This window comes from Epinephelus fuscoguttatus, linkage group LG7, assembly GCF_011397635.1.
Source record: "Epinephelus fuscoguttatus linkage group LG7, E.fuscoguttatus.final_Chr_v1".
NCBI classification, from domain to species: domain Eukaryota; kingdom Metazoa; phylum Chordata; class Actinopteri; order Perciformes; family Serranidae; genus Epinephelus; species Epinephelus fuscoguttatus.
The window spans coordinates 23,694,921-23,722,660 of record NC_064758.1 but is presented as its reverse complement, the minus strand read 5'-3'; the positions used below and the strand labels follow the sequence as shown (position 1 = coordinate 23,722,660).

Genomic DNA, 27,740 nt, shown 5'->3' with positions numbered 1-27,740 from the left:
CCATGCAAAATAGAAATAAGCAAAACATATATTTGAGTGGAGTGGGACCTTAAGATACATTTTTCTTTTTAAGAAATTATAATATTTCTTCCAATTTGTGTGTTTAATGCATTTGATGAGTGTTATGAAGCTTTCATCTCCCCTCAAATTGAGGATAACACAGTGGTTCTCGAGTGCCTTTCTGATACTGCAGTTGTGGCACTCAAAGTGTCTCTTAATGGCAAATACATTTGTCTCTTGGATGCCAGACAGACTTGGCCGTGTGAAAACACTTCATTCAGCAGAGCCTGAGAGATGGCCTCATGTCTGTAATATAAATTCCCCTCCTTGTTCTCAGGCTCCGTAATCTCTCCGTTTTTGGCTTATGGCTGAAGAACCAGCTGGAAGCCTTCACATCAGCTGTCATGTAGGAAAAAGAGCAAATTGTTTCCCTCTTTTTAATCAGCACTTATTTTTCTTTTCTGCTAATCTCTGTGAGTCAAAAAGCCACATGGTCTTATTCCCTTAAGGTTGTTCTAAAAAGCCTCTATTTGTTGTGTTATCTACGAGAGTAGAGGAAATGTGATATTGCTTGAACAGACATGTTTTCATACTGAGTTTTTTAAAGCTTATTCTTGATAAAAGGGCGACTCATTTTGCCCCCACTTAAGTACTTGTGAATATGTTGCTGTGGAAAACATGACACATAAAATCAAAATATAATGTTGGCTTATGTTCAAGCCTTACAGAGGTTAAAATCTACATTCTGGTCCAGTCTATATGTTAAGACTGTAAAGGATATGTGTTTACTGTCTCTCCTACACATGGCTGGTCTAACGTCTCGCTTCATTGAAGTCTAGAGAGATATTTATTTGCAAGCTGACCTTCACACACCAAGTTCCCCCCTGTGAAGAGGAAGTGAGCCCAATACTGAAAATACAATGTGACGATGTTTGCAGATCTGTTCTCGCTTTTTAACGACATATGAAACATGAAATTGACCTGTAATAATTTCAATGAAATATGTAACACATCAAAGTGGCCATTTTGATTTCATGTTAGCACCAATAAAAGCTAATTGTTATATAATGATAGTGCACATTGGATTAAAAGATTACAGACCAGGGTTCAAGAGTCATCCCATGCCACTCCAGTGAGCGCATTATAGGCTTCCTTAAGAAGCTCAAAGTAACTTTATTGTGAGAGAGTTGCCACGGTGCCAGGCAAGAGGCTCATCCATCACATGCATGTCCGTTTCGGGAGTGTTACATTTCTATCGTGTAAATACAGGGAGTTGTGTAAGAGTGTATTTCTGTACATTACGAAATGTTTATTGGGGACTGTAACCAAACCTAAAACTCTATCAGGTGGTGTTGTGGTTCTTTCAGATCACTCTCTCAGATTGGGGACTGTCGTTTTAACATTGCTCAATACTGACTTAAACTCCTTTTTCCCTCCTCAGCTGTTTGAACTGCAGAAGTTCTTTATCTATGAACCAAGCATGGTTTTAATAAAGAACAATTTTGACATTCAAGCCTCTTGTGCCCGCTCCCCGTGTAACAGTCATCTAGAGCAGTGGTGCCCAATTGGTCCAGCCATGGGGTCCAGATTTCTCCTTAGTCATTAGTTCAGTGTCTATACAGTTTAATATATTCTGTGTCATACTTGTGTTTGTCTCAAGCTAGTTTGCTGTCTCTGTTAAGCAGCTGTCTGTTATTCACTCACTCTACAGCAGAAAACGGCACTTCAAAATAAGATCTCTGTGCTGGAAATTCATTGTACTTAAAAATAAGGTGTGTTTTTTACAAAGTTGATACGTTTCCAAGTCACTTTTAAACCGCGACCCACTAGTTGGGAGAGTCTGATCTAGAGTGTTGCACTTTTAACCATACTAACACACAGTGTTGTGGTTCTTTCAGATCAACAAATCAGAGGCGAAGCGCGGTGAAGAAAAACAAACCGACTTGAAAAGGTCAGTAACTTTATTCCAAGCTTGCATACAAATACACATTTTCATCCGTCTCACACACAAGATGTAGAAGACCTGAGCTTCCTGTGTCTCTTGCTTCCACTTCAAAATAAATAACCCCAGAACGATGCTCTAGCATTTTGTAAGAACAGGTATCTAAAATAGATTATTTTTTAGATAACACATTTACATATATTTTGCTGTAAATAGAATAGATATTGCAGAGATAGCTTTCTGAGTTATTACTTATGATTTTATCAAGTACCAAGTTGATCTATGTACAGAACGCCCCAATGCAAGCTGGACCCCAAAATACATTTCTTGCCTTGACAGGTGGTGAAAGGGATAGTTTAGATCTTTTGAAGTGGGGTTGCATGAGGTAGTCAGTGTATTACATACAGTAGATGTCAGCTGGCACACACCCCAGTTTGGAGAAGCAGGCAAGAGTACCGCTAAAGAGGCTAAGCAATGTACTGCTGTGGACGGGGTTGGCAGCAAAACGTATTTAAGCCACCTAAAATAATCCGGAACACTTTAAGGGTATGCTATATTTAGAATATTTTCACCACTTTACCTTGCCGCACCTTGCCTTTCCATGCTCTTGTCAAAGCCACCAAACTCCCTTGGCAAAAACATTAATTTTAGCTCGCTTAAGAAGGGAGCTGCTGGGCTACTGCTGCCTCAATCAGCTAGTTAGTTACAGGTATTGTGTGGGTTTGGCATTTAAAATTGTTAGTTTGAATTCAGTGAAGTCACACAATTAGCTGATTGAGGCAGTGTTAGCCCATTAGCTCCTGTATTGAGCATTGTAAAATTACTGTTTTTCTCAATGGAGTCTGGCTTTACAGAGAGCGATGTAAATGGAAATCACTGTCTGTAAAGTATAGTAATATTCTAAATATAGTGTACACAAGCGTACAAACTCATATGGATTTTTTGACCCCTCCACAGTACAGTACTCCTGCCTGCTTCCTCAAACTGGTGGTGTGCCAACAGACATCTACTATATGTAACATAAATAGTTTCCCCTCAGGGATCAATAAAGTATTTCTGATTCTGATTCTGATATGTGACACACTGACTATGGATAAGTACTTCATACAACCCCACTTCAAAAGATCCAGACTTTCCCTTAAAAGTATAATGCCCAACATATAACAAAAAACTTCCTGAGCAACATTATGCACAAATAGTTTCTTTGCTGTGCCAACAGCATTACTCCTATTGCAGAGTGGAAAAAGTAACAAGAGTTTATGAATCTCAAAATAGTTGGGTGCCGACACATTCCCCCCATTGCTTGGTCCTACGAAAAGTAACCACTGTCTCTTTGAGCCTGTGTTGTAGAGGAGCACAGCACATAGTCTGATGATGTGTTATCTTTTTCCTCCATTCAACATCACAGTCTTTTTCATTAACTATAACATACATTTATTTGCTGAAGGCCATTGCTGTTATGTGCTGTATGTATAGTATTTGCTATTGCTTTGGCTACTTTGCAGTTGGATACCATGATAGCACGCTACTTGGACGTTATTCACAATACACAGATTGGTAAAATAAAGTTTTCAAAACAAAATTATGTCATCGACAGATGTCTGCAATCAGTGTAATTTTGCATCTCTGTGAGACTTAATCTACCACCAGGTAGACGCTGAAATGAGAAACAGCCATGCTAAGACATGTCAGCATATATCTCCAAAACCAAATAACATTTGGTTTACATAAATACTTTGTATCCAGCAAATTCAAGTCACTCCAGTTTTCTCATGTTCATCCCAAGCCCAAGTTCCAATCCATCAGTGTTTAATTACCAGCTGCACACTTCCAAACTGGTTTTGCAATTCCTTAGTAAAACTGTCCTCACTGTAATGGCATGCTGATCCCTCCTGCCTGACTTTATCACAGTGAAATTCTCTGAGAAAAAGAGAAGACTTCCTCATTTGTGGCTTTGTTTAGACCCCTTGTTTTTTTTCTCTTGCTCTTTTTCCTTTTCTTGATTCTTCTTCTCCTTCTTTCTCTCCTCCTTGGCCTCCTTGTACTTCCAGACAGGAGGCTCCAGGTAGCCCTTCTGCCTTTTCTTCTTTTTCTCCTTCTTTGGAGTGGGCTCCCCAGATTTTGTCACTTCAATCTTAGGAATACAGCCTGAGGGGAAGATGCTGTTCCTGTGTGCTATGCTGCGGGGAATGAAGCTTTTCATGCCACCTGATGGCATGCTGTCCCTGCGCTCTGAGTCCTGGCAGCAGGAGGTCAGAGACACAGAGGCGGCTGACACAGCAGTGGGAGAAGCTGAGGTGATGATTGGGCCTTTGCTGTGGGACACTGTGCTCTCCTCCAACTCTTTGCTGCCATGCTTTTCAAGCAGTTCAGGGACAGCCCATCGTCGCTTGCCAATTTCTGGGGGGCTAGTGGGACAGAGTGGATGGCAACCAGTGACTATCAGGGGGCTGTGGATGCTTGTGGTCATCCGCACCATATGGTCCATGACCCCATTGTCTTGAGGGTCTTGAGGGAAACTGAAAGTAATGCTGTCTTTTAAGCGCTGCCTTAGCTTCTGGCTGGCTGTTTTGGCGGCAGTGGCCTTTGCTACCAGTTGCTTCAGATCAGGCCACTCAGGAATGTAGCTTTCACAGAACTGCTCAGCGACACAATGAGCCTGCAGGCGGCGTATTCTGTTAAGAGTCTCAAACCCTCCTGTCCTGAGGACCCAGTCCTTTAGCCCTCTCCCTTGGACCAAGTCCATTGCATTCATATCTGCACCTGTACACAAAAAGGGGAGGACACATCAGAATGAGGTGAAAATAAGGATACAAGTTTATAATGATTGGATGCTGAGGGATGTGGGGAAATCAGCTGCTTCATCACTAAAATCACCCCACCATGTGGTCGCTTTAGGAGCACAATTCTTAGAGTATAGAGTCTATTTCAAAGACTATGGCAATCCACTTAATGAATAATCAGGGCTTTATAACAAATCCAAGAATACCAGACATATATTTTTATTCCACACTTGGCTCAAGTTTGCCTGCCAAGTTATTTGTCTCTGACTCGACTTTGAGTAGAATGTTGTTGGAATTTGTTTTTCGTGCTATCCTAAATATGTCCCTGTACTGTTTATACAGGACTAATCCCTGCAGCCCAGAGAAAGACCAGATTAGTTCACAGGTCAGACGTCCAGACTTGTATATCCAACTCCTCTAAAAATGACATTTGTATATTACTAAACTGCATTCGTAATTATGTTGTGGTGCAGGATTGTGACACCAGAATCCTAGGCTCATATCCAGACTTCTGTCTATGGTTAGGTTTAGGCAACAAGATTGCTTTGGTAAAGGTTAGGGGAAGATCGTGATTTTGGTTAAATGTTTATAAAAAGGGTATAATAAAAACCTTATGCTGTAGTCACTACGAGTGGATAGTGATTTGCAAGTTGCCTGTTTTGGTGGCAACAGATGAAATACATTGTCAGTCAACATTTTGCTGATGGATTTTTTTTAGATATACTTTTATTAATCCTTAAATTTTTCTCACTCTGTTGTCATATACACACAGGCCCAAAATACACATATGTACAAAAAGGCCTTAACATGCATGGCATCTCTACAGCTACCAGTCCACACTGTCTATCTGGTCTAGGTGGGGACTTGAATCGATGGGGACAGTGACTCAGTCTATAGGAACTTGGACCAAAGAGAGATTCCCATACCAGGAGTTGAACCCAGGCCGCCTGGGTGAAAACCAGGAATCCTAACCGCTAGACCATATGGGACTGATATGATACTCACTGATACAAATTTTTAAGTTCCCACATTTCCTCAAGTGTTTTAGGGGACTGCCGAGCAGTTAATTCTTTTTGATAGTGTTTCATTATGTAACTCTGGAGAAAGAAAGTTGAGTCTCATTCCCGATTGTCAGACTGAACCACCAACTCAAAGTGTCATATTTTATAACCTGGGAATTAGACTCAACAATCCACTATCTTTCTCCAGAGTTACATAATGCAGTGTTATCTAAAAAAAAACATAATTTGCTGGGCATCCGCTGAAAAACACAGAGTTGCTGTTTCAAATTATTTGTATATAGTTGTAATTTCTAGGAGACAGGGTTGTTTTGTCTCAAGATTCTGGGCTGACTGCCTCTGCATAAATCTATTGTCCATGTATGCACACACACACACCAGATGTTCCTCCCGTCTGAATTAAAAAATACTGCAAAGTTTATAGTAGGTCTTATGTACTGTAAACTTACCATGCATTAGCAGGGCGGACACACACTCTGCTCGGCCCTGCAGACCTGCCTTAATGAGGGCTGTGAAGCCACGGGGATCCCTGACCTCGGTGTCCACACCAGAGTAATAGTTTAGAATAAAGTTCAGAATGGTGATGAAACCTGGATTGGGGGAAAAAAAAACTTTAACATGGTAGAATTGACTTGAGACTAGATGTTATGTTTATGTGCTGTACAGGTCAACAGACATACCTGCCTGAGCAGCAATCATGAGGGCAGTGTTGCCATCATTATCTTGGTGATTGATGTCTATAAGTGGACATGTGTGCAGCATGGTGACAATATCTACGTATCCCTTGACCACAGCCAGCATCAGTCCATTCTGAGGGGGAGGAGGGCAGAGATAAATTGACCTTCATGAAACTAGTCATTGTAGAAATTTACATTTCTAGCTTTGTGTCAGACTCATTCCATGTGTGATAAATCTCACCCGGCCATTGATGTCCAGCTCCATAGCCTCGTCCTTAGTGACTCCTCGCTCCAGGATCCTGCGCATGGAGTTGGGGTCATTCCTACTACAGGCCTCATACAGTGTTTTAGCTGGCTCTTTACACTCTTCATCCCTGTCATAGTCAGGAAGCACTGAGTCTTCAGAAAGCAAACTCCCTGACTCAGAATCATCCAGGAGGCTATCCAAGTCCTCGGACGGGCCTTCGCCCAAGTCGGGGTCATAATTTGCAGTGGCCATCGGACCCCCTTCTGCCTGGGTTCACACCTGGGTGTCAGGTCTTCTGCACATCACCCACATCTTGAATAAGAAACATTAATGTTATTGTGGATACAAAATGAACACAGTGTCTTGATTTCGTTCCTCCATCCATGAGACAGCCATGCGCTTCCTCTGGTATCAGGCTGAGTTTCTAAAAGGAGGTGTAGTGAAGGGCATTACCTAACTCCATCAAACTTGTATGCCCATCAAACAGCTTATTTATAGTGAACAGTGGCTTGTTTGGGTGCTACAGTGATGGAAAAATATCGCTAATGGCCACAGGCTGTTGATTTGAGCATTTAAAATTCAACAGTGAGAATCTGACCTGACATATCTCATGATCCAAAGCAGCTTCTGTCAAAAAACACTACGCTTATCCTGATGTGAAAGGTGTCAGTGATTGAGAAAATATTGGTGTGCACCTGCATTTTGCTCAGTGCCATGCAGGGTAGGATGGTGTATGATTTCTTCTCCTCAAAATCAGCCTCTTACACTAGTTCAACTATGACTGTGAAACTAACAACAAAAGACTGGCAGCCTTTGAAGTTAGCGTGTTAAATAGATCTGATGACCTGTACGGGCCTTGTGTAAAAGGCACGATGCCTAAAGAGGATGACAAGCTTTCAGCTCACCTCCGCCCTCTTGTTAGAGTGACTGATCCGCAAGTCTGATTTACAAGATGGGTAAGCTGACTGTACAACATGCTTTTTGCTGACGTTTGTTAACTAGCTCAGCCCGTTATAGAACAGAAGAAGAGAGGGAGTAGGTATGAATGTAAGATGGGTGTATATTTACAGATTACAGGTGCAGTAAATGGTCAAGAAACACTGAAAATCATCAGATGCTCAGTCTGTGAAAGTCCTGTGAACGATGGCATAGTAGGAGTGTACTGGGTTGAGAAAGGCCCCATGGTGCTGCAAGCAATTGGAGGCTAGGCTATTAACAGCATCTGTAATGGTGTCTTAACTGTGTCACACTGCTCTGCAATACAAGTGTACTCACAGGTATCCAGTTGGTTTCTGGCATAAATCAATAAACCATGCAAATACAAATTTGTATGAAGTATTTTAAAACCAATGATGACACTGTTTCTCTAGGCTCAGGCTTAGAATGGGATAGACTTAGTCATTTGTAATGTTTTGAAGGAGGTGCAGATGAGTGTGAGACAGAGCTTGATTGCTCTGCCAGTGAGGGATTGAGGGTTTCAGTCATCAAGCTGCCTTGGCCCTGCGTAGCTCCCTACGCCACATACACACCAGGCACACATTCACACAGATTGCTCAGAAGCAGCTTTGCACCTGCTGACAATTTATTAGAGTAATGGCATCTTTTGGATAAGCGCTTGTTAAATGCCAGATAGGACTGCTCAACCCCTTTAATCCCACAAACATATGTTCCTATTTCAGCATTGTGTCATGTAGAAGAATGAAGATTACTATCACACAAACTTTTCCCTCTCTCTCTTCCTCCGTCTGCACAAACATAGAAAGCTCCTATTTTAACTCTGCCATTGTGGCCTGCACTTCCTGCTGACCAGCACCTTGCAATCTGATCAAGCTTCTTCCTCGAAATCCTAAATATGAGCTGTGGAGTTAAAGTGTAAAGAATATGCAACAATTTGTGTCAAAGCAAAGTGAAAAATAAATCTTAGGAGAAATGGTAATGGTAAAGTCTCACCCTAAAACAATCCAGCCATGGGTTAGTCCTCTTCTTTTTTTACTTGTTCTCAGTAGTTAAACCATCCTCATATCTTGGACCTCCTGTATTCCTGTTGGCTCTTGGTAGAAACTGGTTAAGTTAAAGTTTCCCAAACTGACACTAGCTGAATGCCTTCCCCCTCCCTCCATCTCTCCTACCAGCCAGTTAGGTTGCTTCATCAGCTGGCAATCCGTCCTGGTCCCAACATAGACTCTGCTGTCCTAAGTCAGGCAACATGCTCTCTCCCTCTCATCCTGATTATAGAAGATTTAAGGATTAAGAGAAAGAAACAGACAGCAGCCAACCTTGCTCCGCTTACAGTCTGTGGAGTTAGTCTGCTCTCTCTTTCTTCTCTCCCTCACTTGTCTCCACAGTTCTCTCAGAATCTGTCCGTCCACAGCGCTCTGCTGCCAATCTGTTGTGTCAGAGCAAACCTCCCTGTCCAAATAAGTGCTGCCTGTGACTGAATCATGGAGGCTATGGCTCCCAAATCGGCTGTGCTGCTGAGGACCCCCCGCCTGAATAATTTCAGCGTGTCTGCGTGATGGGAGACAGCGTCTTGGGTCTGTTTTCCCATGGAAATCCATTTGCTGGGACAACAAACTAACCCTGCTGTTACTTAAGCCAGGGGGCCTTGCTAGTAATTATTCCCATGGACGACTCACACAGAGACACGCATAGACACACATGAACATTCTGTGATGCGCTCCTGCAAAAAAAGTACAAGACACTAGGCACACACAAACACAACTCATTTTACACCCACACAGATGCCGAAAAAGATGCTGCTCTAACATGATATTTTGAGAGTTCCCACATTTTCATCTAGCCTATAGTTAATGTAATTGTCTCCTTAACCTGGTTACTCTGTAATCTTATACTCCAATTACAGAAGCTAGGTTAAAATGCTTGAATTAACTTTTTCCTAGTTTCATGTTGCTTAGCAAACAAGTCCTCTGCTTGAACTGTTACCATAACTGTTTTGTTTTGATGGCCAACACCTATGTGGACAGAAATATCATGTCAACAGGTTTATTGATAGCATCACAGCATCAATCACATGGTATGAAAGGTGTGTGTGAATAGATTAACCCTGATAGTGAGCTGGGGTAGGGCCAATCTGTGATTTTGTGCATGTGAATACGCAGTAGCCTGTTCAGCTCCTCTCTGTTAGAGGGATGTGCACACTGCCCCCTTCTGTTCAAACTGGGTAATGCAGTTTTGGGACATGAACCTTGTTTATGTGACTCAACAAGATATTTAGAGGCTAAAATAGCCATAGAATTAATTAATCCTCATTGTAGGTTACAGCTGCTGTTTACACAACCTCCAAATATATCCACAAACTTATCACAAGGTGCATCTTGTTCACTTTGAACTCACATTTCTCCAGTTTGCGCTTTGAGTGGAACACACCATTAACAAGTAATTATCAAATGCTTTGCCCCAGCACTATTAACGTGCAAAATGACTTCGGTCTTGACTGGGAAAAGCCACTGTGACAAATTGGACACTCATTCTAAAGCATTTTGATCCTGAGAATTATAGCTGCTGATCTGCTCTGAAGAGTTAACCAACAGAGAACTGCTGTTGATACCAGCCAGCTGAAGGGTACACACCTCCAGTAACATAATTTCACTAAATCCCATCATATGCCCGAGCCAGTTCTTCATCAGGGGCTGCCTCTTCAGCTGTAAACCACCAGATCAGACCTGTAGCATCACACTAACCTGATTAATTACTCCAAAGGTGCTATGTTTAGACACAAGAGCCTGAGGTGGGGGGGTCTTGACTCCGTACTGATATGAAACACAGGAAGAGGAAGAAAGGGTATGCTTAGGGGGGGAGATTTATAGTTTGTGAAAGGCCAAAACAGAAATGAAGTTGATAGGAAGACATGCAGAGGAAAGGGAAGTCTGTTTGGCACAAAAGGGTGGGGTAGTGGTGAGTGTGTTTTCCTTAATCCTGTTAGATATTCAAGAATGAGCTAACAGCTTTGCCAGACGAGGGCAGCACAGCTCAGCAGCAGCAGTTTGTGTTTGTCTCAGAGGAAAATCCAGCAGGTTTTTACAGATGATTCTTAATCGGATGTACAAGTTAAAGAACATTTTGTTCTGATTCCCACCTCCTGATAGTACTCACACTTTCCTTTTACGGTCAGAGTTATTTCCCTCCTATTCTGCAAATTCCTCACAGAGTCATTCACTCATCAGTGGAAAAGGCAGCCCAACCTCTCCCCAGACACTCGAGTACCCAGCAGAGGTCAGTGGTAGAGCAAAAGAACTGGGAAAGAGGCTTGGGAAGCAACGAACTAAGTTTAGCCAGCTTAGTGACTGATAGACAGCCATGTGCTCAGCTAATATTAGACTGTTGGCAGTCTCTCCAGGAGCGGTCTTACCAGCACTTTGCTCAGATTCTATGAGCATCTGCTACATTATTTCCAGCTATGTGGTTAAAAGACATAAACCCCCTACACTACTTGTTTTAAAGCGTCTAAAAGCCTGCAGGGATCAGGTGAATGAAAGGAAGCAGGGAGGAAACAAAGCTCAACTTGTTCGTGTAAGGCAAGGAGGAGATTCTGGGGGATTTGGCAGAAATGATTGCAATGGGAAGTTAAAGTTGGTGGTGTTTGTGCTTTCAGACTTAAGGGTGGATGAATAAGGTACAAGTAACAAATGAGTCGGCAACTGTAGGCTGGGTTAGGGTCAGGTTAGGTCAAGCATGAACTATGAAAATGCGCACCGCAGCTCACTCAATATATTTTTTCACTCTTTGTGCTTTGTAGTAAGTGCATTTACATAAAATTCATATTGTTTTTTTTTTTTCACAATGATGAAGAATGTAGGTCATGCAGATACTAAATGGAGTGGACTGACACTGTAAGATGATAAGGCATAATCAGCAATTACTGAAAATAATTATTTTCACAGCTCAACAAAGAAATACAAATCCTACTTGAATTGAGGTTTTTTAAAAATGTTCTTGTAGATGTATTCACATGAAATATTCAGAGCAAAGCAATGCAGTACAATATTATTTTAATGGGCTTTTTATTACATAGTGAAAGTAGAGGGATGTAACAAAAGTCCCTGTCCTCATTTGAACTGTGCACAACTGGCCTGTGGGCTTCACTTGTAGCCGTCCTGGTCTAGAGAAAGTGATTCTGATGTGTCCACACACAATCTTGACCTTGTACTAATGGCCGGTGTGAGTGATGTGGAAACTTTGTATAACCACAAAGTGGTTGCTGAGAGCAATCGTTGTCTTCCAACTCAAAGCTTTATGTTTCCTCATGCTCTCACATCTTCACCTCTGCCAGTAATTTCTCTGAGGACTTCACTGCTGTTGGTGACTAATTGTACTCAGCCCTGATAAAGATGAAAGGCAGCCCACTTATCATGTAAAGACATCTCTCCCTAATAGTTCAGATGAAAAGCATCTTCACACTCTTCACCCTTCCCCCCCTGCATACGCCCAGTTCCTCTGAGCTTTCAGTCAAACAGAGACATGCCAAACACACACAGAAGAAATAACCTCCAAGAAAGAGGAGATAATTTACAATTAACAGACATGAAGCACTGAAGCCACACACCTGTTTTAAATGATGTCAAAATTTATGAGTGTCTTTCTTTAAAGGGCTGCAGGACATGCAAAAAAAGTTGTGATTATTTTGACAGATGTTGCAATTGCGATGCGTTGCTATTTTAGAGGTAATGGTAATTTTTGCATTTAATTTTCACTGAAAAATAAATAAAGTGACAACAATGTGATTTTTGCTGGAGTCTGTACCAAACAAGCATGATCCCTTATGTCTGGAGTTTGATTTGTAGGCTGGTGGTGCATCTCTGTAAAAAAAAAACAGCTCTTGATTAATACTAATATGTTGTGACACATTTTACCTTAGTGGAAAAATTGCAACTCCTGCAATTTGAGAGTTGCACTTGGCTGTATTGCGATGTTGATAATATTTCCATTATTTGTGCAGCCCTATTTATTAATGTTTGACAAAAATACCTAACAAACTCAACACAACAATACATCAATATGATGAAAAGTCTAAGACAAACAAATAAACAAAATCACAGGGTGCAAAACTACCATAAATAACACAACAGAACATCAGAGGGCTTCAGTAATGGAGCAGGTTGTTAAGAGTCCAAAATATGAATCCAGAAATGTTCCCTTTGGCAGAATCTTCTTTTGAATACATATTTCATCTTTAATTTTAAATACTTCAAACCCATCAGGCAGAAACACAAAGAGAACATTCATTAACGTGACATGTCACTGGATAATTGTCAGTTTGTATCTGCTGCTGTCTCCACTGTGTTGTTGTTAAAGGCTTCTTGACGTTTGGCCAATATACACATTACACTGAGAGCACATGGAAATAAAATCTTATCTTATCTTATAATCTAAATAAGAAGGCACATGTTTGTGGCTTTGTGTTTAAAATTAAAGATTAAATAAGGAAAAACAAATACAAACATTAAGGACATGAGACACAGCAGAATGACCTGAAAAAACATGGGATGCAAAACTGTCATAAATAACGTAATTATCCGCTGTCAACAAAGGAGGCTGCAACAGGACAAAAATAGAAAGAAGTATTCCCTTTGGCAGAGTTTTCAAATCCATATTTCATCTTTAATTTTAAATACCACAAAATTATAAACATATACCATCATATTTCCCATTAAAAGGTGACAAAAAATTGTCATCTGGGTTTGAGATGTGATTTACTTGTAAAAATGCTCTTAAGACAATATGTTTTTTGGCAAAATCACAAGAACAAACAACAAGACAGTGGTGGAGACATCAGCAAGAAACAAAGATGAGAATTAAGCAGTACCAAAAAAAAAATTTTTTTTTCCTGGATTCATATTTTGGACTCTTAACAACCTGCTCCATTACTGAAGCCCTCTGATGTTCTGTAGCAGCCTCCTTTGTTGACAATGGATCATTATGTTATTTACGACAACTTTGCACCCTGTTTTTCTCAGGTCATTTTGCTGTGTCTCATGTCCTTAGATGTGTTTGTTTTCCCTTAGATTGTAGTGTTTTGTTGTGTCTCTCTTGATGTTTTGCCAGTTTAAAAGATGAAATGAAGGAATGAAAGAAGATCATACGTAACGTGTGTTGTTTTCTAATTGCTTCAGGTGTGTTAATTGAAAACTGATGACTCCTCCTCTCCCTGGGGGAGGTTATTTCTTCTCTGTGTGCTGGACATGTCTGTTTGACTGACAGCTCAGAGGAACTGGGTATATGCAGTGAAGGGAAGTGTGTAGGTGCTTTTCAGCCAAGGTATTAGGGAGAGACGTTTTACGTGACTTGTGGGCTAGCTTTCACCTTTCACATCTTTTAATTTATTTTTGGCAGTATACCCTCGAAAATGTGACTGATAAATAATGGGAAATAACATAATAAAATGAAGAAAAAGACATAAACTAATGATATCAAGAAATAAATGCAGACACGGACAGGGCAACCTTTTTGCTGGGCAGGTCTTCAGATTTTGTAGAGACTCTCATGGTGGAAGTTCACTCACCCTTAGCCTAGACTGTGTATGACCAAAACAGGACAGCATGAGGATCTCAGGCTGCACTTGGGCTCAGTGGAAGTTAAAAACTCCGCAACATAGGTTGTCCATAAACAGCAACATTTTGGACCGTCTGCAATCTGGAAATAGTCAGCTGCCCCAGACGGTTGTACAAGGATTCATAGAATTTATAGGCAAAACATGGATAATAGTTTCCCTGTTGTTAAAAGACAAATACTTTCTGAGGGTGTGCTGATTTGCTGCAAACACACCTGTTTAACAAGGCTTTGTAGGTTTCTCCAGGTTTTAAACTGACCATAAATCCCTTGACAAGAGGCATTTATGGTCAGTGTCTGTGCAAACTTTTAATTTTTATCAAAAATTACAACCTTACAGCTTTCATGAATTATACTTAAATCTTGAGGAATTCTAGTATAATCGCAGCCATAAGTCATCATAACTCACAGTGTGAGTAAAACAGACTTCAAAAAGATGAGCTGTAAGGAACATGACTAACTGCTGTTTTTCTGGGGAGATAGAAGATACCTTTAGTACTGAAATATCTCAACAACCACTGGATGGATTGGTATGAAATGTAGTTCAAGCATAGAGGATAAATCCCACCACCTCAAAGTTGACATTTGTGGTTTTGAATGAAATATTGGGGAAGGATGAATTTTAATGTCTTTGGTTATCCCTTGACTTTTTACCTAACGTCAACATCATGTCATCATGGGCTGGAGCTTATCCCAGCTAACCTGCATGTCTTTGGACTGTGGGAGGAAGCCGGAGTACCCGGAGAAAACCCACGCTGACACGTGGAGAACATGCAAACCCCGCACAGATGGGCTCCCTCCTGGGTTCGAACCAGGAACCCTCTTGCTTTGAGGTGACATATACTAACATATCACTTTAAAGACAGCATGTTAGCGTTTAGCTCAAAGCACCATTAATCCTAACCCCAACCCTGCCTTAGCATACAGTTGCTAACGTGGCTGTAGATTGTTTGGGCCCCGACACAGCAAGTCGACGGCATGATGGCACCAGTCTATCCTTTTGGCAAATTCAGCATGTTGAATCTACTGGCGAATGAAATCACTGATTAGCAATTCTGCACAGTGCACGAGAAGAGAGATGGAAGTGAGGAAAGTAAACAAACCACTGAAGTTGAAACAAACTTGCTATATTAGGCAAGACTATATTTTTAGTTACTGAGCTCTTAAACAGAAACGGTTCATAACTGCTTGTGTTATTGTTCACTGGCGCACAGTAAATATAATTTATTCTATTAACATTGATTGTGTTGTTAATGTGCTAACTGGCTATCTGGCATCTCGAATCCGTCTTCTGGTTTCCCTTTTTGAATGACCAGTACAGTTTATCCCTGCCTGTTGGTATGGAGAGTTAATTCCTCTCACGCAGGCGCAGAGCATAGATGATAGTTGGCCATTGGCTGTAAACTCTGCGGTGGGTTCAGACACAGGCAACGTAAAGCAACACAACAGTCAGCCTTTGTCGCCACTAGTCCTTTGATGTCAGTTTTGTGTGTTTGGGCCTTTTAGTTTGCCGTCAAATAGGCTAGTCAAAACAGTACGTCCCATGTATTTTCCTAATCATTTTCATTACCCTTGATGGAAAATGTCCTGAGGTGGAGGAAAGATGTGGAGAACTTATAAGGAAAAGAAGTTAAAAGAAGCCAACTGCACTTACACTGGGCTATGTAATTATGCAATGGCAGATGTTATTGACGTGGGTCACTGTTGCTGCTACAAGAATTGCATAAAAGATGGTCCAGTGAACCTTATGCGAAAAGAGAAAAGAAAGGAGGCATTGAAGCAAGTTTCTTAAGCATTTAAAGAATTTGATCAGCTCTCATCATGGCTGCCATCGGGTCATTTTACTCAGTGAGGAACCTCTCTAAGCAAAAAGGGTTATTCAACTGCAGCATTCTTCCTGTTCACCTCTTCTTTGTCTCCTTTTTGCTACTGAATTGTCGATATTAATAATACATACCATGTATATCAGTAACATAAATTGTCAAGTTACATATTCCCATTGGTCTCATATTTGTGAATTTATTCACACAATTACTGTGCCAAGTGATAAAACAAGTCAAAATGTGAAACCATTAGTGGTGTGATTTACGAGTTTCTCTTGGAGGAACACTATTAAATGCAGCAGTGAAACTTTTAGATAACTTTAATGGTCATAGAAGTTGAAAGTAGGATAGCATGATCATTAACAATAAAGTAATCTGTTAATATTACTACAGATGAATTCTCAATAACAGATGATCCAGCAGTCTTGTTGCCCAAATGTTGACTTTGGCTGTAAAACATGAATGGAGTTTAATAATGGAGGGTGTGTGTGTGTGTTTCCATTATACAGGCTTTTGCTCATGGCCTGCGGGATCAGTCTGTCAGTAAACAATGTTGGAAGCCTTTACACTTCTTCTTTGGCAAATAATCTTTCAAGGTGCCACAAACAGACACTACTGGTATGACTAATCAGTACCTCACAAGTTAAAAAAGCTGTGTAAGATGTGCGTGAGTGCAATCGGTGACAGTCTCTTAAATAGTTGCGCTTCATGGGCTGTGTATTCATACCTTATTTGGGGCTGCCCCGCTGCTCAAGAGTTCACACAATCCATGTGTCACTGCCTGAGACTTGGGCAAAGATGAGGAGAGAGCATAGGGTGCCAGGATAGTTCAAAGAAACACCAAAAGACAGAGATATAGGAAAGATTGAGAAAGTCAGATTGGGAATAAATCCAGGTAATGAAGACAAGGAGGAGGAAATAAAGGAAGAAAAGGAAAGATGGAAGGAGGAGAGGTTTTGGAAAGGGGGGTGGTGATCCTCTATAGCCAATGAAGAACAAGAAAGAGGGATTCCAGGGAGGGTGATGTGCTCAGCTCTTGAAGTCACGGCTCACCGTTTCAGCATTCAGACAAGACAGGAGAAGACCAGTCTCACAGAGAAATACTTCCACACTGTCTGGACTCCTCATTTAGAGGGATGACAGAAGAAGAGGACGGCTGACTCTGCTCAAGAAGGCCCAAGAAAATCTTCTGAGTTTCCAGGGGAAGGTTATATTGAGAGCACAAGGTGGATATTTTCACTGGACTAATCAAGAATTAGAGACACCTCCATCTAGCTCACCTGTGTCTGAATAAGGGGAGGTGAGAGAGGGACAAGGAGGGACAAGCTCTTAGGCTCCTGTCGAGACAGAAACATGCCCCCCTCTTCCAGGATCAATTATTCATATGCATGAGGTTTCCTGTGTGTCAGGCTAGTGCAAGGAGGGCTGCAGTGGCTCGGCTCCAAACTGTGGCACAGTGCACCGCGAGACAAGAGCTGAAGGAGCAGAAAACAGGGGGACAAGAGAGAAAAGGGACCCTAAGAGAAAGAGAGAGTCACAACAGCAGGGGAAAGTAATTTAAGGAGCGTGTTTGTTTGCCACTTGGAAAGAATGAAGGCTCTACAGAAGAATCAGGGACGCACTGACCAGATGTTGGGAGCCATGGCTGATGTGCTTACTTCCGTGGCCATGCCCAATCAACAGTGGGTGAGTTGCAGATCTGTTTTTGTATTGTAACTGGCTGTTTGTACAAAAAGCATAATGCCACAAATTTGAAAAGGAGGCACATATGGAGGTATTTTTAAGGGCTTGCGGAGCATGAGGCTCAGCTTGTGTTTGGCCCATACCGTTACATTCCAAGTTTATTTGTGGCATCTCTATAACTTGGTCAACCTAAAATGGTCAAGCCGGACAAGAGGAGAGACAGGAGAGAGAGAAATGGAAGAATTGCTAGTCTCTGTTCAGTGCTTGGGAGGAATCTTGGATGTTTCAGAGGAACAGGAAGCAGAGTAGTGGTGATTAAACCTTCTGACCATAAACAAACCCATGCAGGTCTAACGCTCCACTGCAATCCAGCAAATTCATTTACTTTCTTTCTTTCCTTGATCTGCCATTAAAACAGAAAATGTCTGCATTAGAGGCAATCTGGTTTCCTGAAGTAATGCGTTTTATTGTGGGTTGGAGGAAACCAAGGCAGCCACATTCATTTCCATTCTTTAATATAAACATAATTACTACTATTGTGCTCTTCAAATGCAGATCTACAAAACCAATATGGAGTCTGACGTAATTTCCTACACAAATTGGATTCGATGAACTTGACTGAACTGCAGAGTGGAAGGTTGGACACAACAACTACAGGGTAGATTCAAACACACAGAGGTCAGAGGTGTACCAAAAGATCCAAATGGTTTTCTCTTTGAAACTCTGCTTTCTCTTTGAAAAATGTTTATCTTGATAAATCATTTCCTCCCTGGCAGAGAGAGGTAAAAAACATAACAGTGATTAGAATCTTCCTCCATCCCTGCAGAGGACTGATAACTGCCTCTGTTAACCTCTGGTGCTGCTGGGTTTTAAATAGATTGAAAGTGCTGTCTGAGAGGCAGTTCTTATCCAAGCTCTGTGGCAAAAAGTTGGACCTCAACGATTTCTATTGCATTCTTGCTTGGTGCGTAATGGAGAAAAGGATGAAAAAGATGCAGGGAATAGTGGAAAAACACAGCCACTGGTATAATGTGTTGTGGTTATGTGACCATAAGCACTCTGTACAATCTTACCATCACTTCCTCCTTGAGAGCAGGACTCCGCCGCTGACAAAGGCATCTCTGTGTGTAGCTCTCAGAAGGGGGTGAGGCGGACCTCCCATCAAGCGAGGAGGAAAAGGGGCCTGTGCAGGGCCAGTGGGAGCCGGAGGGGCTGGACTGGGAGCAGCAGGCCACTACGACAGAAATCCCAGAGCGGAGAGAAAGAACAGGTAAGACCTGAAAGGGCTGCACTGAACCATTTTGTGACCACATACCCACAATGCTAGTCCAAACATTGTCCCTCACCAAACCAGTCAGAGCTTAGAGACCCACCGAAACACAAACTTCCAGACTCAGCTTTGATTCTTTGTGTGAAAGGTCTCAGATTTCTGCGTGGTGACGTCTTAAACAGCCTGCTCAGCCACTCAATCACTTGCCTTGCTGCAGTGTGGGTCGATAAATATGCAGTAATGATTTCTTGATTCACACAATCTTGGATCTATAAGTGTGTACATGCCACGTGAGCTATCGCCAGGCCTTCAGTTTCAGCTCAGCCTGGTCTTGCATGTTAGCCATATGTGAATTCAGGATAAAAACAGGCCCATCTGCCATATCTGATGGTGGTCATTAGGCAGTAATAACTTCAGGGAAAGTATCAGATTGGAGTCACCTGAGTGTTGGTAGTTTTCTTTTATTAAACTCCACCCTCTGTATCCTCTATTAGCACTGATAGCAGTAAATTGCTTCGCTGTAATGTACCATATATAAGTACGTTCGTTCGAGAAAGAGCTCTTGTGTGTATACACATGCAACACTTTCCAGATGGGGCAAGAAAACATGTTCAGCTGAACTCCCTTCCCCTTCTGCCCCAACACTGTTGGTTGCACTTATTCTGATTTCCCTGTGAAAGGGTTGCGTGCTTTGCCATTTTCCTTGAGTGGAATGGAACAAAAGGATCTTTGTAGCTGGATCTGGGTTTGGGTTAGAGGGAGTGTGTGTGTGTATATATGGGGGGGGGGGGGGGGGGGGGTTTGGTGGCAAGTACCATGTGGCTGGACCACGAACTGTTGTGCAGAAGAGTACATGGCGTACAGAAGGGGTGTGAGTGAGGCCAAAGGAAGCTGTCAGCGATGCTTATCTGTAATGGTCATACTCGGATGGGGTGTGCTGTTGAGGTTAATGCTGCCAAATATTATTTTAGTGCACAGCTCGGTGCTCAGAAAATCAAGAAAAAAGTAAAGAAATGCATTATTCAGGGCCATGTGGAAGGATGATGACCTGAAGGGAGATTGTTTATTCCAGGCCCAGACATGCTCCTTTGCTCAATTGTTTTTTCATAGCCCAATTTCCTCCGGATGGGAAATTGGATGGAAAATCAATGAAACACAAGGTGGAAAAATATCTGAACCACAACAAGACACAGACATGGTCGTAGCATAGAATAGGGCTGAACAAGATGTGTTTTCATTCATCAGCTCTTCATATAGAACCATGACAGAATTCTTGTAATGTTTAATCATGGGTCATGGTTTTATTGACTAAATAAACAGATTTAATATTAGGAATTATTGAAAATAATAGTTTTTTAAATTACTTTTTCTATGGTAGCGGAGATTGTCCCTACTTGCCATATATATATATATATATATATATATATATATATATATATATATGTATATATATATATATATATATATATATATATATATATATATATTTTTTTTTTTTTTTACATGCCTTTATCATGAGATCACAAGTTAACAATTTAGTTATCTCAAGAAAATAAGCTTTGTTATTTTGAGATAACGTTGGAGTCCGATAAGTACAGAGTGCCATGCCAGCATGTATTGATGGCATCTTGACAACAGTAGCAACAGATTTTAGATGAAATCTCAGATCAAGGAGTACCCATGAGTACCCGTTATTGATCAACACATCAGACTGTACTTCGATCAAGGCAGAAATTTCATTGTGACTTTCTGCTGGAGACAACATTCAACTAAATCCTTGTACAGGCTGAAATCAGGTGAATGAACTTATTATTGAGTTCTCCATAATTATGCCGTGATCTCAAGAGAATAAGCCATTTCTCGTGATAAATTATCCCCTTTTCTCAAGGAATTAGCCTTTTGTTTTCTCAAATTGACATAAATTAAGCTGTTATCACAAGGTAACAAGCTTTATTATCTCAAAAACAAAATAATTAACTCATGATCTTTAAAAAAGGATGCATACACGGCCTCGAGCTTAATGGCTTTTTCATATGGAATTCAATGCAAGCATTTTTAGTTAACACCATAATGTATCAATATGAATCATTGATACTTATTTCAATATCATTTTACCTGTATCATCAACCTGTAGCACAGAGATCACAAAGCAGAAGACATAAAACGTAGTCCTCACAAAACCTTGAATTTTTACAACACCTTATGACAAAAATTCATTTTTTTTCCACAATAGTTTTATTTACCCAATAGAGTATTCACATTCGTAATGTTTACGCACTTATTAACAGGTCTGGCAACCTTAAACCCAACCCCAAAACATCAGAAGGTTAATGATGTGGGCAGTATTATACAGTCTAAATCGTGCCTATTTAAAGGGCCAGTGTGTAAAATGGGTTGAAAACAGTGACATCAGTGGTCAAATTCTAGATTGCAGGGTTCACTCGCTCACCCCTCCCGTCGGGTAAATGACGGTGGCCTTGTAGGGACAAAAAGCCTTGCGCACAAGTTTTTTTTCAGGAGTAGGTCTATCTAGCGATGAGGTGAATGTTGATTTAGAAATCTAAACCATGTGACGATATTGTAATGAATCCCTCACGAGCAGGAGACCAGAGGAGCATTCGGGAAAAAGGCCAGTTTATTTGAGCACTCCAGAAACTCCGGTAACACTCCACTCCGCTTTACACACATACTCGTTTACCAGTATGTGGGGGGACCCCCCTCCCCTCTCTGCTCCGCCAATCTCCAGCCCGCACACTGACTGACAGCGTCGCCGGTAAACAGAGCTCAGCTGTTTATTTAGCGTAACAATATCTCTGGACTATAGTAGCTGCAATGGACGACTTTGAACGCGATTTTGAAGAGTTTCTTGTAGCGGACACAGACCCAGAACCATACCTGTTTGAGCTGGAGCATACAGATGAGGAACTCCATGTGTTTGATGCTGAGCGGGCGAGAAGAGAGGCTGAACTAAAAAAACTTTTCACTACTCTCTATCGACGAACTACTAACACTCTCTGCTGTTTCCTCCTCCTTCTTCCTTCCTTCCGCTGTCTTCGTTGGTTCATTTATACATGCGAAACGCGTTCTCTGGCTGGCTGGATTGTCCACTCGGTCTGCCCCACAAACATGGCGGCGCAAGATGGCGACCTCTCTAAAGCAAGGCCCTTGCTATATATATATATAAAAGCATAATTATAAGGCTACGAAAACCAAATGAATTTTATTTTATAGCGATCATACACTTGCATAAACATATTAATGGGTAGAATATTCAGATTCAGATTCAGATTGACAATAAACCATGCCAAATACTACACACTGACCCTTTAATTAGTGGCCAGTGGGCTACATCCGGTCCAGAGGCAACCTCTGAGGGGCCCAGCATACATAAGTCTGATATACCAGTATGACAAAATATGTGATCTACATATAGTGTCTGAAAGTAGCTAACGAGTGAGCCATCCCGCCTCTCATCTCTGTTGAGTTACACATGTGCTGTATGGGTCAGGCAGGATCAGTGTAGCGTCACCGTCATTGATATTTTTTTTTACAAATCAGTGTTTTCTCATGTGACGCATTTCAAAGCACATCTTTTTCCAAACACTTTCTCTTGTATATATTTGCCGCTTGTTATGGTTCTGTGCTTTAATGGCACAGAGCTGCACTGTGTCTGTTTCTGCACTTTGTGATGTATCTGGGTCAGATGAGTGACTGTCACCTGTTTATTTCAAAAGAAAAATGATAGAGTTGTTTTTTTTTACTACATTCGTTTGCATGTGTTTAAAATGTGTCATAACCAAAAGCTAAAAAAGAAGAGAGGTTTTGAATAGGTTGCTGAAAATATCTGGCCCGTGGCACATTTCCTGGTTTTAAAATCTGGCCCAACTGAATAGCTCTGGTCTACATTATCTTTTTGGCTATAATACACTTGCCATAAAGTAGATTTTTTTGTTGTTATTATTGATATAATTAATATAATAGTTGTTAAAGTCAATCTTCAAACATGAAACATGTGAGGCATGTGACTCCATTTAGCTATGGTTTGACTGGCAGAGGTCAAAGTGTTGTTTCCATCCCTTGCTGTGTTAGTGGAAGAGATGGGAAAAGAGGAGAGGCCCCTGCTTTCTTTAAAGTCGTGGTTCATGGGGCCATAAGGGCCATCTGTTATATATTAGACACAACATGCCTGCTAGTGGCTTCCCAGGAAGCACAGGACAGTGCCAACCTCCACAAATTCAGATCCTTTTTTCCCCATTTGTCAATTCCAGCGTATTCTTCCTCCCCCCTCTTGGTAGTGAATCTTACTACAGTTTGGCTGTCTTTTCTCCTCTGATCATGTTGTCTTTGTTTTTCTCCTCCCTTTTGTTCACCAATCCCCATGTATCTCCTTTTATTTTTCCTCAAAGCAATATCTTCAGCAGTGGTATTTTAAACCTGGCCTCCCCTCCAAGTACACAGAGCTGCTGGTCATATTTCTCTCAAATCTCATTTTCTTTTTTCTCTTGTCTTCTCAGACTCCCAGCAGCCATATACTCTCACTCTCCCCAGACAATATGTGTCTACAGTGCCTGTTTCGTAACACAGATATGTGATGGATGGTCAAACACTCTGTTGTTTTTTTACGATGTTGTCTTTTTAAAGGTAAAATGCATGAAGCCACATCAACAGGAAACTGCACTGAACCAGTAAAAATAACAGTGATGTATCTGACCCATAACTGCATGCACACACTGCTCATGTGTACAGACACACACACACACACACACACACACACACACACACACACACACACACTATGCACGTCTCTATTTAACTTTCACTGTACTCATTTGCACACAACACATGCTTGTTATTCTTGGCGAGAAAGTTATGCCAATGAATTGTTATTTATAGGAAACATAATATTCTGTTAGACATACAGAACTGATGATGCACATTTATGGGAACATAATATGAGGAACACTTGCATAATACGCTCTGTACGACACATTCTTCATAGTCAGTACAAGAGTGGTGTTTTTTACAGTATTAAACACACAGTTATACAAATAACATCCTGAATTGCTGAATGTATTTGAAATACTAGAGATCAAAACAAGAATTTAGAGTCTCTTAAAGTCTCTAAAAAGTAATCAGCCTCTTCTGTCATCTCCTGATGAAAAGCAATACCTATGAGAACAGTTAAGTTTCAAAGGCCCATCACTCAACACCTCACTGGGGTGCAAATTTAATGACATCATTCACCGTATTCATGAGTAGATGCGAGGTAAACTATGTGAAAATTTATGCTCTTGTCCATATTGGGTTTACGAGAGGCTGGGAGAGTGTGCCATCCAGGGAGGAGTGCTGATCCCAGAGGACCCTGAGACTGAACTGTATGTGTGTGACCTTAAATGGGCAGAGATCAACCTGAAGCTACAACATTTTGTGTTGCAAGGGCCAGAAATTAGACAGAATTACCTCACAAAGGTGGACAGTGTAATAACGTGGGTTTATTTACATGATTATGATATCTAATGAGCCTTCTGTTGTAATGCCAAATAGATTTACAGAGTCAGATGATTTTATACATTCTGAATCTGAAAAATGAATGTAGCACTACCTGCTTTCATAGCAGATCTATCCTATGTGTATGAAGACTTGTAAATTATTGGACATTGTGTTGTCATATAGCTGTCATTTCTAATTGAAATCCTCTTCCAAGCACTGCCTGTGTTCCTGTGTGTTGTCAAGATGGTCTAGTTTTCCATGTCTGTTTTGCAATGCACCCCAGATGTTGTAAACAGTCCACAAACTAAAGTCCTGATTCAGTTATCAGCACCTTTGACCTATAGATCAGAGCTCATTGTGAAATAATGGTAATTAACCACAAGTGTATGTGCACTTCCTACCACATGGATTCAATTTGCCTTCAATTGGCAGTGTTGTTCAAGTTCCTAAGCTCGCTGTTGAGCCAGCAATAACTGACATTTCGGCCCCTCAACAGGGGAAATAAGCTGTGAACCCAACACTGACACACCAGACACATATCTTTACCTTGCAAATTTATACGGAGGACTTGTTTGCGAACTGCTTATCTACATATCCAGCAGTTACTGAGCAACATTATCATTCATTTGGAATGATGCTTGTGGCCAACTGCAGAATTTAAGTTTTAGCTCAGCTTTTGGTTTCTTTCAACTCCTGAGGAAAGTTTCTGTGTCTTTAGCTGCTAAATGCTGCTCCATGTTCACCAGCTATTCTCTAACTGCTCTGTCTGTCGTTTGGTGCTGACCAGATGTACAGAAGGTTTTTAGAGCTTTATTTGATTTAAAATAGCTGCTTGCTGTGTCTAAAAGACGAGAGTGAACCAAAACACTTGAGTTGCAATGACCTGAAACTCGCTATAAGCTGAGGGGAGCTGCAGATTCGGGTGATAATTCTCCGTAGGTTCATCACTGTGAGTGACCCCCTTTCACATTTGATACATTGGTGTTATAAAAATATCCATTATTGCTGCTTTAAAGAAGTGAGTATGACAGGTCTATCACAGGCAAAACCTCATGTGGCCTGTCCTGATATGACTGCGCGAGTGCCAAAACCCCTGAAACACGTGAACCATGCCCTTTTACAGTGCATAGGCTGGAAAAAAAAAGAGTTGAATGTGTGTATTTTTGTAGTGTTAAATTGTAGGAGTTCATGTTGTGCTTCAGCAAAGTGGGTCAGGCTGGACTTGCTGGAAGGTGTAGGTCAGGCAGGACACCTCACAGGTCACTGCTCCGCAGCACAGCTGGCATTCAGACCACAGACTGACCTGGAAGGAAGGAAGCAGATGGAGGCACATAAACACAGTCTTACAGGCACACATGTGCACACAAGTATCCACACACATTAATGTGCTCCCAAATGTGCCATGCACACTCCCAACAGAAATCAGGAATACTGATATGCAATTTTATCAGTGTATATGTAAGGGTTTGCAGCATGATTCAGACTGTAATTCAATGTAGCAGAAACACTATCTGTAAATCTCTTTTTCCGACAGAAAATCTCTTTCCCTTGTCGGCAGAACCTCTGGTCTCAGTAATTATTAATCAAAGATAAAGCAGCATGTCTCTCCATGTGTGGTCCCTGGGTTTGCTTTTGCTTAATTAACGTTTTCTCCTTTGGGTGGCGTTTTAGCTCAGGCTTAAGCCTTGAACACAGTCAGCAGCAATCCCAAAAGTCTCAACGCTAGCAGTGCTGCTTCTGGAGCAAGGTTCACAGACCAGTCCCAGGGAGATAAAAAGAGGGAGGCTGTGGGTCAGGTAGAGGAGGAAAGCTCCGACAAGCTCCAGTTTAAATACTATCACCGTTTTTTGTTTTTTTTTTCTTTGGAAAAAGAGGAGCTGGATGGGTAAGGAGAATGTGTTTGTGTGAGTGTACAAAGTGTGTCTGGGTGTGTGTGCTCGTCATTATGGGTGGTATGTGATGTTTTGAGAAACAAGTCTCCTCGGGTGGTGTACCTCCCTTCTGTGTAGTGCAGAGCTCCTGCTGCCTGGGAGCTGCACTGCATAGTGAGGTATAACAGTGGGAGGTACTGAGTGGTACTTATGGTAGAGTGCACACACACACATACACACACATACACACACACAGACAGAGCAACCCACCTGTCTGTCTCCCTGGTGTATGCCAGCAGTGTGGTGTAGCTCTAATAGAACAAAAAAACAGCAGCCTTCTGCAGACCAGCAGCACAGGAGAGAATAGGACAGTTACTCTGTGACTTCTGCTCCATGATGGGACCTCAGCCAAAAACCAAAAGCCTCCCCCTCACACCGGCTTGTCCAGAATGCCAGTTTGCCTTAATTGGCGCTCAGCTGAGAGATGACGGGAGGAAGAAAAAGAGAGAGGAACTAAGGGAGAAAAAGCGAGGGAGACGGGGGAAGGAAAATCTAAGTGAGCATATTTTGGCAGGATTTCAGCTGGCTGATGGGGTGAGGAGAGGCTAATGTCAGTGGGGGGTTAGGGAACACTGCGAATAAGCAACTGCATATCTGCTGAACTGAGACTCGCTGTGGCTATTAGTATGCATGCTTATGTCATATGAATTCTGCGTATTCTCCTGTTCCCTCTGCAGATCAAGTGTGTGTGCATTGATACTGTACATTATGAATGAGTCTAATCCAGCAGGGTGTGTTATGTTTCCAATATCTGTATTCCAACAATGTCTCTACAAATAAGCATTAGAAAATGCATCTACACAAGCTGATTTACATTCATAAATCATACTCGAAATTCCACTCTGAACACGCCTTCTAAATGTGACTGTCTCCTACACAGAGTGGAACGACGATACAGTCTCCCTTTTTGGCTGGCTTGGCTCAGACAAAAACACACACATCCATCTACTGGCGTGCTTATCTTATAGACAAGCCTTTAAATCCAGTCCCGTGTGAATGTACATGTATGGATTTTATTTATCCTCTATCACTGTGGCAGTTCAGGTCTCTCTCTTTTTCCACGTCTGCGCAAGCATACGTGTGCAGATGAATCATCTTTTAGTGTGTCTCGTGTGGGAGATGGAGAGAATGAGGGGAGAGAGATGAAAGGGGAGAGATGAATGGGTGTTAATGCACGCCTCACCTCACATCCCCTGCTCCCCCCTCCTCAAGGCAGGGGAGGAACATTTTTTCCATATTTCTGTTAACATTCAGGGCTCTGTACGTCTCCTGGGCCAATTTCGGTGTTCGCTTATTCAAAGGTTTCATT

The 27,740-nt window shown here is 41.5% G+C and overlaps 2 protein-coding genes and 1 non-coding gene across 4 annotated transcripts in view; 1 reads left to right on the top strand and 2 right to left on the bottom strand.

Moving 5' to 3' along the window:
- Positions 1 to 1,961: 1,961 nt before the first annotated feature.
- Positions 1,962 to 8,880, bottom strand: ankrd33aa (ankyrin repeat domain 33Aa). Its single transcript, XM_049580090.1, has 5 exons — positions 8,619 to 8,880; positions 6,663 to 6,980; positions 6,425 to 6,554; positions 6,194 to 6,334; positions 1,962 to 4,705 (listed from the first exon to the last, which is right to left on the bottom strand). Exons 2-5 carry the CDS (start codon positions 6,918 to 6,920, stop codon positions 3,885 to 3,887), a joined length of 1,350 nt encoding a protein of 449 aa, XP_049436047.1. The 5' UTR covers positions 6,921 to 6,980; positions 8,619 to 8,880; the 3' UTR covers positions 1,962 to 3,884.
- On the bottom strand, positions 5,643 to 5,714 carry trnae-uuc (transfer RNA glutamic acid (anticodon UUC)). The gene has a single exon. It is a non-coding gene; the product is annotated as a tRNA-Glu (tRNA).
- A 7,556-nt stretch (positions 8,881 to 16,436) lies between the features above and the next one.
- arhgef25a (Rho guanine nucleotide exchange factor (GEF) 25a) overlaps positions 16,437 to 27,740 on the top strand; it is a 57,383-nt gene continuing 46,079 nt past the window's right edge. Inside the window, exons 1-2 of one of the 2 annotated variants that reach the window (XM_049580086.1) lie at positions 16,437 to 17,743; positions 18,872 to 19,010. In XM_049580086.1, coding sequence (XP_049436043.1) covers positions 17,648 to 17,743; positions 18,872 to 19,010 — 235 coding nt within the window. In that variant the 5' untranslated portion in view covers positions 16,437 to 17,647. The remainder of the gene's footprint in view (positions 17,744 to 18,871; positions 19,011 to 27,740) is intronic. The other variant, XM_049580085.1, reaches the window with a different exon arrangement.

What these genes read in the sequence shown, in the direction of transcription:
- ankrd33aa (XM_049580090.1), bottom strand. Translation starts at nt 6,920, where the DNA reads ATGGCCACTGCAAATTATGACCCCGACTTGGGCGAAGGCCCGTCCGAG. An exon ending in AGCTGGACATCAATGGCCGG is followed by an intron (nt 6,555 to 6,662) that starts GTGAGATTTATC and finishes CCTCCCCCTCAG; the next exon opens with AATGGACTGATGCTGGCTGT. An exon ending in CATGATTGCTGCTCAGGCAG is followed by an intron (nt 6,335 to 6,424) that starts GTATGTCTGTTG and finishes CCCCCAATCCAG; the next exon opens with GTTTCATCACCATTCTGAAC.